Here is a 13329-nt window from a genome sequence, read left to right as displayed (position 1 = left end):
TACCAGATTCAAACATTCAGTCATCACAATAATTTAGAACATGTTGGTATTGAACAGGAAATGAGAAGAACCAAGTACTAAAATAAAAAGTAGATGTTACGACTTTGTTAGACTAAAAAATTGAGTAGTAACAATGTGCATAGTACTGATACATAAAAAAATGGGTCAAAAATCAAAAATAGTTTTGAGAATTTACCAAAGCAGATTTTCAAATATTGTTCCAATGTTTTTATATACCTAAATAGTAGTATCCAATACATTATAGGCTTTTGCACAAAACAACCAGAAAATTCATATTAATATCCTTAGTCACATAACGTATGGTGTATATACCACACTTTGTGAAGTTTTCAAAATTGCTTTCCATATTAACATGGCTAACAATTCAACACAGTGAGGTTACACTTACCCTAATGATACACGTTCAACGTAACCAGTCTCCACATCTGTCGATTGGAATACTATTAGTCGTTGGATTTTATCCATCGCCTTGCATACCTTTTGGTATTGTCTCATTTAATATAAATATAAATAATCAACACCACAAGAAAAATATGCTTGGAATAAAATTTTGGGGAAAAAATGACTACCACATGAAAAATGATTACTCCATGTTCGCTGCATCAATGATTAACTTAACGTAAATCATTTTCATTTGATAAATTTGCCTTTTGGCTACGTCATTCATAATATATGAATGCATATTTTTACATATGATTAATATAACAAGTTCATCATGTTGATAAACTTGTAGTATTCTTTTCGTAATACAATTTCGATTTTCTTAGACTACATTTTTTTAGCTGTGATCACAAAAACTATTTTGGAAGTGAGAAAATCAATATTTATGATTTTGAAGTATAGGTACCACAAAAAATAGCGTAAAGTATTTGTGTCTATTGTTTTATTTCAAGCACTTTGCCATATTATCACGCGTTCTTAAAACACTTTAATATGAACCTGAATTCAATACACTTATTGTGTTACGTTATAAAAAATATTCAGATTTAATTCCTTTACCGTACTTTGTGATAAACTCAAGATTTTGTTGACTCTCTAGCTTCTGAATTAAAGTTAAATTATACAAAGAGATAGAAATCTAGCAAATAGCATAGAGAAATCAATTTTGTTTCAGTGAACGTGTACGAAGGAGACCAACTAAATCTCACCCGCATCAGCCGTACAGAAATGGGTGCCTATCTTTGCATAGCCACAAATGGGGTTCCTCCGTCTGTTAGCAAACGAATCATCGTAGATGTTGAATGTAAGTAAATTTAACATATTTCCTCAATAACTAAAAAATTTTATTTCTTAAAAGAAATCTCATTGGTCAGTACAATAATAACTTGCATTGAATAAGAATTTTTTAAAATATATTTTATCCAAATACTCTTGATTACACATATAAAGGAAATATGATGATTGGGGGTATAGTAAGGTCCAAAATTTCGAAAAGAAACAATTTCGTTTAACTTAGCAGTACCAAATTTGGTACATTATATGAGAATGTTAATGTGAAATGTTAAATTAAAAATTTTTTATTTGTTAGCTTAATAATTTTATATTCATCACACGGATAATTTATTTCTAGATCTTTTATATACACGATAAATTTTTCATAGGAAAAGTAGAATAACTAAAGTCATGTTTTTCAATTATGATTTATACATTAAATGTGACAATTTGAAATTCAGTTTTTTCTATAATTAAATTTTGATAATTTTTTCAAATGACTAGAAAATTCTTATTGTGTGGATATGTTATTATTAGATTTTTGTAAAGAAGCAGTAGGATACCATTGAATATCAGCACTAGAACTTTATCTACACAGAGTGGCATATCAATATAATCTGTACAAGAAACTATTAGACACCAAGATACTCATTTTCAAATGAAAATAATTTTTACTGATGGGGCTTGCGTTACTCCTAGGAGTATTACATGCATAACTGTCATGAGTATTCAGATGAACACCCTCATGTAATAATTCCTCGATCGGTCATTTTTTGATTGTACAAAATATTTTATCGGTTAAGGACAGAAAAGTTTATTCTCTTTTAGTTCATTACAGGGAAAAATTGTGTAATCGCATTACTAGCCAGAGTCGATTTCAATTTTCAACGAACCTAATACCAAAAATCTATCCACCCAATCAAAAATATAGTAACAATTCAATAACTAGAAAGAACTTAATGGCCAATTGTCAAATTTGATATATAAATTCCAAGCCAACTCTTGACTTTTCAAATAACATTGTTGAAATTATGTCTTTGGTTATTAGTTGTTTCTTTGAAAGCGACAAAGTTTTTTGAAAAATTACAAGAGTAAAAATTATTGTGATTAAATTATCCATGGTATGACAATATAAATTTCAAATTAACTTACAGATAAAAAATTTTAGATCACCCTTAATTACCCCTCAACAGTTTCATACAGTGTACTAAATTTAATTACAGGGCCGAAAAGAAATTTTGGCTCTACTTATGGTATGAACCTTGGTATAGAAGTAAATTGCCGCCAATCGTCATAGTTTGAGCTACTCTATGCACCTCGGCTCTTTGTCGGTTCTTATTTGTGATACCCTATATTAATAATTTATGTACTACTAAGCGATAATTTTTTCAAAAATTATTATTCTGTAACATAATATGATGATATAATGCGTCTTATTACTCACGATTATGATACCGGGAAATTTGCCTTGACGGTGCATATTTTTCGATTATAATTGCGTCAAATCAGGACCGAAACAATTTTAGAAGGGAAAGTTGTAGGCTGAAGGTGTTTGTCTAGCATTTTAGTGTTTTTAAACAACTTCACACTATTATTTAAGAAATGAGTTACTTTCTAATGTGGGTAACGGAAATGATTTATTTCGCCGACTCCAGATTTACAGACAGGCATCAAGTGAATCAATCTATTATGTACATTACTAACGAAAATTTTGATCGTCCAATGCATACTCTTTAGTGACAGATTCCTACCTACCTTTTAAGTGTCAGTGGGTTATACAGAATAAATTTTGAAATTTCCTACTTCAAAACAGAGTGGATATACAAAACTAGACGGCGACAAGTATTCAAGTAAAATCGGCTAGAGAATTCGAATACTTCATTCTCGAAAGTTATTCACTGGTAAAATGAAATATTAGTAATAAAGTATAGTATTAGTATAAAAGTATAAGCAAGACATGCATTGTATTGATATGTAAAATTGTGTTTATTTATTAGTACCACGTTTATTACACTGAAATTATAAGCTTTTTTTATAGAGAATAAGTTTCGTTTTTTACATAACACTATATCCGCATTCGTCTAATACCAGTACCTATAATAGTTAATTGCTTCTGAAGCTTACTAATCATTACTAATTTCAATTAAGTATTGTACATGAATAAAGAGACACACACACCCGACACCCACAAAAGGTACACACGGGTATATGACTAATTTTTTATTTCTTAGACCTTTTGATATGTTAATGTTTCTGAATATTCTTGATTTTAGGTCTCTTCGGTTTCAAAATTAGTTTTTTTAATAATTTTTAAAAGATAAAAATTCAAAATATTGATAAAGACTCAAAATTATTCGAAACGTCAATTTCTATCTATCTTTTAAGAATTATTAAAAAAACTAATTTTGAAACATATATATATATATATATATATATATATATATATATATATATATATACATATTATGTTTCTATTACACGAGATCAGTAAATTGAACTTCGAAGCTCACGATTTATATGCTATAATTGGATATCAAAATTATTCGTGGGATATCTCTAATTACTTAAATATATAATTTACTTTAGACAAAGTAGATTCATCTTACATTATTCCAATTTCATTACAAGGCTACAAAAGAGGGCTAATCAATGGGCTGAGCTCAATCTTTGAGTAATTCAGGTAATATAGATGCCTTAGATGGTGAAAGAGAAAGCAATTTAATAGACAACCTACAGATAAATCGAGAAAATATCAGCAATCAAATTTAACTCACAAATTTCACTGGCTGCTAGTACAAAATTTTTAATATCACTGTTATTATTCAGGTAACAAAATATTAACTTCAAAATTAGAATAAATAACATCAATTGTCAACAAAGGAGTTTATAGGAAAAATTACTTATTGAAAACGTAATATATCAAATTTTCAATGAAATTGTAAGTATTGATTATCTCAATTTTGCGAGATATGAAACACTTTCTGACCTATGTGAAATTTGATATCTAATCAACTAATCCTCAATCACAACTTTCCTTCGAGGCTATTTCAGAAATTACAAGATTATATTTTATATTAAGAAGTTTACATCCATACCTGTGAACTTATTTTGAACCTAAGAAGCACCTCACGATGTGAAAATATAAACTCATCTTTAACAAAGTCAACATTAAACCTGGGAAACACCAAAAACTAGTGAAGTGCATTTCAGAACATTTTCAATGTATAAAAATAGTCTGTAGGATGTCAAATTTCAATATCCGATAGTCAATCTATACTTCTACCCTAGATCTAAATTACGAACAACTTACTTTCAACTGTAAATCCAGGGGTGCCAGGCAGTAAGTTGGATCAGTTTCCAGATGTCTTGTACTCAGCCTCTAATAAATGGTGGTAATAACACAATAGCAATTAAACACTTCATAAACTTGGACACGGCCTAGAATAGTGCAGTGCATATTTCCAATTAAGTATTTCTCTTATTTTTGCACCAATAATAAAGCCCATTGTAACAATAAGGCTCAATATTCAACAGAAAAACACTACGCTTTGGACACAGTGACAACAATTATTTCCATAGTTAATTTCATTCTTATAAGGATTATTTTTCAGTTTATAGTTTTAGATTTAGAATAGTTTTGTTCAACTTCTTTGTTTTTGATTCGATTAAATATTAAATATAAAAAATGTTTTCAGCAGTAAGTTATATCCAGGAAAATCCAAGCGAAATAAAGTTATTATAACGTAAAAAGAAGTAAACAATATATTTTGTAAACATGTTATCAATATTTATTTTAGTATAAAAAGGAGTACTGCGAAATAAGAAATAATTAATTCATTTAGTTCAATCAGTAAATTTAGTTAACTCATTCAATAGTTTAGTGGTTGTTCAATTGTGTTTATTGTAAATGTATTGAATAAAGTCCCTAAAAAAGTTTTCCGATCTCGAAATATATAATTTCCAAAACATTTTTTGAATTGTCTAGTGTATAATTTCGTTAAAAAAGTAACCTTGACCACAAAGCGTTATGACACATAGTATTTCGAATTTGCAAAATAATTTCCAGGTTCGACATTTCTGCATCAACATTAACAATATTTGGACCAATATTCTCAAATTTCTAATTATAAGCAAAATGTGTATTCATTCTGGCTATAAATTATGCCATTTATATGCAAAAAAGTTTGGAACTGTTACTAACACACACAGTTACACGTTTCAATTTAATACTATTAATAAAACCAATTTAGTACGTGCAACAGTTTTTATATTACTGCTCATTTATGAATCTGGATAATTTGATATCAGGGAATCTACATATGACATTATGTTTAACATTATATATATTAAAAAGCTTGTAGGTCGGAAAAAAAATCTGTATTTCAGGAATTTTGTGATATCTGCAAGTAGTATATCAAAAAATGAAGGAATAGAGGAATAGTTTGTACGTGAGCATGAATATTTGAAACCAATTAGCCTCAATAACAAATAGAGATTTCATATTAATGTTAGAAATCATATAAGATGTGTTATATATTTTAATTACTAATACCTATAAGATGCTGCCCTTCAGTGCAAATGTGTAATACTAACACAATTTGCAATGACGACGATATATTTATATGTAACAGAATAATAATAAACATAAAAGTCGATAGGAAAATACTAAAGTGCTGCTGCTGCTGGTTCAACTAAAATGTTTATTGTCTCGCCAATCAAAAAACATTTATAAATAGAGAAGCAGTATTCAGCTTTATTGGAAGGAAACATTTTAAAAACAAAAAGACATTGCAAAAGGCAACACAGCATCTTGTGACTAAAATTAAGATTTTTCGACCCCGAATTTAACTTTCACACCTACACCAAAATACGTTGTGGAATATAAATCCCAATGCTACTCATGTGTTTGTTGTCAAACTGCTGGAATTGTTCGATCTTACATCTTCCTTTTTTAGTCGCCCCAAATTTTGACCATTGATGTCTTTTATTAATGCTCATTTTTTGCTCTGAAATCAATTCATCTTCAAAGGTATTATCGAACTTATTTATTAAAAGAAATGAATTATGCGAAATAAAGCGAATAAACCTATTCCAGATACGGTTATGAAGCAAATTCACTACCAATAATTATATCTACTGATAAATCAATTGAACAAATTAGAATGATTATGAATTGAACATTTGAATGAGAGAAAAAAGAAATGAGTAACATATTTCTAACATAAGACACAGTGACTGTTAAAAATATAAGCCTGCGTCATCATTTATTTTGTTTTGTCTTCATATAACCAGATATCGTGTTAGCTTTTAAGTGCAAAATTACATTGTGCACAAAATAGCTTTGATATTGGGGAAAAATATTTATCAAATTAAGAAATACTTCAATAGAAAAAAACACGATAATTTGGTTATCAGAATGCGCGTCAGTCAGTGTGTTGGTGTAATTTTACTAGGTGAAGTTCAGAATTCCAACTCAAATTAGTTACTACCAGATTATTAATATGTGCTAAAATGGATTTTAATCAATTAAATCGCTCACTGCTTCAGATCTAAAAATATTTTTCGTTAAAGTCAAAATATGTGATTAGAATATGCATTTTAGTTTTCTTGAGTCGTTAACAAGTGTGAATATCTACAAAATTTATACTTAAAATATCACAACATTATTTACGAACGTTTTATATTATGCGATTCATATATTATTTTGTATATCTTTTATCATTGGTATATTTAATTAAAAATATTTTCAACCATTGATAAACACATATTTTTGTAGTGAAAAAACTATCTTAATTAATTCCAGACAATCAAGATAGTGGTATGTTGGCTAATAATTGAAAACATATTTTTCGCATTATTTATCTATCTTAATCGATTTGATTCATTATATATATTGCTACAAAACATGTGAAGAAAAAATCATATTTCATTCTTTCTCCAATTTATAATAAAATAATCATGTCTTAGTCCTAGCAGAGAACCGAAATTATTGCAAATAAATTAATCAAAGAGGGATTTGATGATGATTCAGTAATTTTCGAATAGATGCAAGAGGATTAATTTGAAATTACAATTTTTATGTAGATTAATGGTTGCGCAGTACATGTCAGTTTCCTAGAGTCGCTAAGAAAAGATTGTCTAGACATCTATGAAATCCACATTTCATAAGAATGTATTGAGTTCAACCATTCTTTATTTACTTCTACTTAAATAGGCGCTACAATACAAAACATCAAATTAAATGAAGGTTTTCATACTTTAAAGACAAGTAGAGGCTGTATTGCTCAAGTTCTTCCCCTGAATGAGTTAAATAAGACGTAAATAGGTTACCTTCTCTCAAAATTGTTATCTAGAAACAAAAAAGGTTTTTTATCGTTAATCAGAATGGATGCAATACAAAATAAGCACTAGAAATTTGCCGTTAATGCAAATATGTTCATTGGAGAACATAAACTCTTACAATAGGTTACTAACCACCAGTAGTCGTCAAGATATGTGTACAGCTGTCTATAAAAATCTGATAGTTGCCAGGTGACTAATTTCAAGTCAAAAAAGTGACAGATTCTTCTACACTTAATAAAAAGGTGCTAAAGAAATTTTGGAAACCGTTACAACTGTACAATACGAAACATCGCAGTGTGTACCTATAAGGTCGGTAGTTTAAAGGAAGAAGAAGTTCAGCGTAAAAAAAGATTTTATTTTTCAATACATTAATTTTTAAATCTACACAGTCCAATTTTTCAATTCATTTAAATATTAATCTTCAAGGAACTGCCATGAACTGTTAATTTGTATGGAATCACTTTTCACTTCATTTTTAAAATTGAGAATAGAAAGTCATCAAATGGAACCAGGTGAATATGGCGGATGAAGCAATGAACCGCAATGCAATTTGAATAAGTTTTTTGCGACAATAGCAGGTGCATTGTCATAATAGAACAAAACCCTTTTCTTCAACAAATGAGGTCATTCTGTCTTATAGTTGGTATGAAATCGTAGCAGCAATTCAATAACTTTGGCCAGTTATAGTCCCTTTTCTAAAAAATCAAAGAACTTTTGGATCTCAAAATACTGTGACCAGATTGGGCAAAAAAATGTTTTTTGCTTTTTTAGAAGCACGTTCGTCAGCTGAAGTCCATTGTTTCAGCTGTATTTTTGTTTCTAGGATATAATGGAGTACTCAGGTTTCATCTACTATGACATATCGACAGAAAAATTTACTTGAAGTACAATCGTATTAATTTGTAATACAAACCAGATGTTGAGCAGAGTTAAACCATTACTTCACCCACCTGGCAGATAGCTTTTCATGGGTAAATTTTCATTCAAAATATTTCATACCCATCAGTTGATATATTTGCTCCATTAGCCATCACACCTAGTTATAATGGAAGATCACTAAGTACAAGGGCATGGATTTTATTAACCATTTCTGATGAATGATGATCCAGGATATTCAGCTTTATTCGTACTCACATGGCCACTTCCAAAAGAATAGAACTACTTTCAGATTCAAATTTGAGTGATTCATCCGCGATTTATTTGTTTGTCTAATAAAAAAATTTGTTTAACACTCTAATTTTTTATTCTCTCCTGAATCCACCAGCTAAAATTCATCTTTCTGCCAGATATATCTAAAATTTTGAAGAAACAATATAATCACTGCAGCGAAAGTGTTATCAAGTGCTAGCTAATATATTTGGATTAGCAGAAATTACAGCGGACAACAAAAAAACTAAAAACATCATTCGAACTACAGAAATGAAAATACTTAGAAACATATGCGGGTACACACTAAGAAACAGAAAGAGAAACACAGACATAAGACAGGAATGTGAGGTGGAAAACATAGTTAGATGGGGACGTAAACGTAGAAGAGCTTGAAAGCAACACGTGGACAGGATGACCAGCAAAGAATGCACGAGACGGTGAATCAGGGACACGACGACCTTTAGGAAGAGCTCCAAAAAGATGGATGGATTCATGGACATCAACATGTCAAGTTGGAAACTACAAGCCTAATGCCTACAATACGTTGAAGAAGAAAAAGAAGAAGAAAAAATTACACTTTCTGTTATTAGAGCTATTCGCAGAATATAATTAATAATTGTAATTATAGACTACTTTGAAAGACCGATTATCACGGATAGATAAATAACCTCAAACCCCTCATGATATCAAATGAAATTTTTTTAGTATTTTTTCAATACTGACCATTCCATACAGTTCTCTCGTATTAGCCAAGAAATTAGCTAATTTTTATCGAAAAAACAGAATTATTCCTTCCTATGCCTATTTGAAAACAACGATTTTTCTTGTGAAACGGAAATTAAGAGTAGGAATATCGTTATTTTTAAACTGTTTGAATTTCTATCTCTATACTATAGCATATTGAAGTTTACAAAATATAATCGGTATAAGTATTCTGTTGTGATTTAAATTGTTATTATTAGATAGTGTAATTATGAATTAGTAATTACATTTGATTACAAAATGCTTTATTACTAACAGCTGCAAATTCAGTTCAAAATATCCTTCACTATTCAGTCAATAATCAATATTTTCTTGGAAATTAATTTTTGCCAAGTAATTGGATAGATAGTCTTACTACCAAAATATTTCGATAAAAACTGAAAATAGTGAAAACGTCAAATTTTTCGCCTTTTTTGATAATTTTTTAAAGACAGATAAAAATTGCGGTCTTTATCAAACTATGACTTGACACTTGATTAAATTTTTTTTTGATATTCATGATATAGACGATCTATTGATTGATAAAAATACGCAAATTGTTAGCGTCAAGTTTTATCTGGCTTAAGAAATTATGATAAATAAAAAAACTAAATCAGAAGAGATATAAAGTCAAGACGATTATTTAGAAACATAAACATACCAAAAGGTCTAAAAAATAAGAAATTAAAGGAACTTATATATGTTATTATATCAAAGACTCCTTTAAAATTAATGAAACTTTTAATCGTATGGTATTATCACAGAATTACGTTTTATCAGGATTAGTTGTAATATCCCGCTTTAGTAATGTCCACTGAAATATATGTCTTACAGCTCTACAACATAAATTGAATAATATCAGTAGAAATTGCAAACTCAATAATAAAACTGTTTTAGAATTAATAACATTCATCTTTAATAATACATATTTTTCTAATTATAATGAAAAATATCAACATTATGTAATGAATTATGTTTAGAACTTCGTAATATCTGTTTTGCCATTCAAATTCTTTTATTTTATCCCTTCCATAATATGAGATTGATAATTTGCTATTTTACTTTAATAGTTTCAATCCCTATGTACAATTCTCTCTAGAAAAGGAGAATGCTGAACAATCTTTACCTTTTCTTGACACTAAATTTATTAAAAACGATGAGAATGAAATTTTATTTGAATCGCATAGGAAACCTTAAGTTCTGGAAGATACTCGTATATTAATGATCATTTAATTAAATAGATGAAAAATAAAGTCCTTTAAATTTCGAATTTAATTTTTCATGAAAAGAACCTAAAAATACTCTTTCATACTTTTTCATGAAAACTCATATCTTTCATATCTTCTGAAACGTATTCTATATAACACATATGACAACCACTTTGACATCATCCCAATATCACCTTCAAACGTAAATTCCTACATTTCTATCTCTCTTATTTATACACCTTCACCATATATAAAATCAGTTACCCCTAAACTTTCAGAAATCTTTAAACAGCATAATATAAAGATAGCGTACTGTCAAGTCCTTAATATTCAACATGTTTCCACCAAAATAAATGATGGAGGAACAACCAACAAATTCACTAACAAACTTCATGAAATTCCCTGTTCAAATTGTGACAAAACATACATTGGTCACTCTAAGAGGTTGCATACTCATAACCGAAACGTCGAGACCAAAAATAAAAACCAAATAAAAATCAACCTAAGAACTCGAGTTTTATTGAAATTAATGCTTCTAAATGTTCTTGATTTTGGGTCTCTTCTGTTTAAAAATAAGTTTTTTTTTTTATAATTTTTGAAAGAAAGATAAATTTTGACGTTTCGATTTTAACTTAAGTCTTTATCAAAGTTGAAACGTCAATTTTTATCTTTCTTTAAAAAATTATTGCGAAAAACTAATTTTAAAACAGAGGAGATCCAGAAACCCAGAACATATATTCGAATATATGTATTATATATTAACTGAGTTTGAATAAGTTTTTCTTATTATTGTGATAGCTAAAATGGATGAACAATTTTATTTCAAACTAAGATAAGTACTATTATTGAAATTAATAAACTTACGGTTTCACTATATACATATAACCAACTTTCATGGACCATGATATATAAATAATGTGTATTTAATTTCTGAAAGATGAATTCTGATAATAGTTATAATAATTTTAATAATTGTTAAATGAGTAACTAAGATATGTGTTATTTCTATTTTAGCAATCGATTTTAATAAAATTTATGAAAAGAAAATATCGAAATTTTTAATTCTATTTTATTTATAACACTACTTTCAAGTACAGAGCTTACAACAGTTCATAACTGATACAAATAGCAGAAAATGTTGGTTGAAAATGTTATACAGAAAAAGTTTCAATTAGTTAACATATCAGAGTATATTTCCCCAATATCTCACTGCATTTGATGTTGCTATCTTCTAGATTCTATCCTGGGATAACGAAATCTTGCAATAAATTGAAGACGAAAGTTGAATACACAATAAAAACTATCAACGGATAACAGTAGGTCACACTTCATTAACCTTATTAATATTGGTTATGCTGGTTAATTTTCTGTAGAATTTGCCAATTCCAACAATTTTTTTTTCTTTTGATCTTGGTAATTAATAATATAATTGACCATTAAATAGAACAAAGATACTGAAATAATGAGAAGTACAATTCTGACACATGTAACTATATTGATAATTTTGAAACACTTTTCTTCCTGTTTCGCTCTTCCAAAATAGTCACTTGTAATACTTATGTTTGCTGACATAGTTCTGTTACCATGCAAGGATGATGTTTCATCTGGGACTTCAGATGAATTTCCCAAATTATTGGAACTGAACATTTCAATTTCTTCAGTACTTGCCATTGTTAACTCACCGTGGCACTCTCAATTGAAAAACTGAAGTTCTAAGTATAGTATATTGCATATTATATTCTAAGTATATGTAAAATTATACAGAGTGTAACAACCAATAATTGTTTTTATTATAGTATGTAAAGGAAACGATTCATTTGAGTGTATCGTTCTTAAGAATTGGGTTCCATTTTTTTATTGAAATCATTTATTGTTTCTCTTTGAATTATTCCAAAATGGATTCCTATAAATATATGTTTCATTCTATGTAGTATGTATCAATTATTATATTTATCATCGCTACTTCTACGTGCGGTGTCAATAGAAACAAAATTAAAAATACCATTTATCTTCTTAGATATTATTTTATTTCTCAAACTTTTCACATACATTTTAAATAAAAATTTTAAGATAGAATAAATGGTCCTTACTAATTTTTGTTCAATGAGAAATGAGTTAATTTATGATCTATAGTGTTGATAAGCGATATCTCACGTTAATTTGATTTAACATTGATATGCCAAACGATCACGACAGTTTCTATGAGTTACATAATTTTTTCATCATTTGGTTGTATAAACCACATGCGAATTTGTTGAGTATCTTGATATCTTGATCATACTGTTAACCTAACCATACATACAAAAGATTTCGTCAATATTTTTCTACCAACCATAAGCATGCAAACAAAGGAAAGGGACCTATTATTGTTTTTGGTAGCGACACCCTATATAAATATAATGCCATAACGAAATCGATTTTCATTGTTCTCTTCTAGTTATTGGTGTTATCTCAATTCCATACATTTTATATACTATATAATACACTATATATAATACACTATATATATATATATATATATATATATATATATATATATATATATATATATATAAATGTAAGTATGTATAAACAATAAAGAAGGTATTACCGGGAAATGTGTTTAAGCTCTTTCGTTGGAAATTATTTTCGTGTAATAAATTTCGTACAATTGTCC

General features: G+C 28.4%; 1 protein-coding gene across 1 annotated transcript in view; it reads left to right on the top strand.

The window, feature by feature from the left end:
• LOC130450926 (lachesin) overlaps nucleotides 1-13329 on the top strand; it is a 395900-nt gene that overhangs the window by 248792 nt on the left and 133779 nt on the right. Inside the window, exon 5 of the mRNA XM_056789650.1 lies at nucleotides 1136-1264. Within this exon, the coding sequence (XP_056645628.1) occupies nucleotides 1136-1264 (129 nt within the window). The remainder of the gene's footprint in view (nucleotides 1-1135; nucleotides 1265-13329) is intronic.

The sequence above is a fragment of the Diorhabda sublineata genome, chromosome X (genome assembly GCF_026230105.1).
Source record: "Diorhabda sublineata isolate icDioSubl1.1 chromosome X, icDioSubl1.1, whole genome shotgun sequence".
Taxonomy (NCBI): domain Eukaryota; kingdom Metazoa; phylum Arthropoda; class Insecta; order Coleoptera; family Chrysomelidae; genus Diorhabda; species Diorhabda sublineata.
The sequence above is the reverse complement of the archived record's forward strand: the minus strand, read 5'-3'. Positions and strand labels throughout refer to the sequence as shown.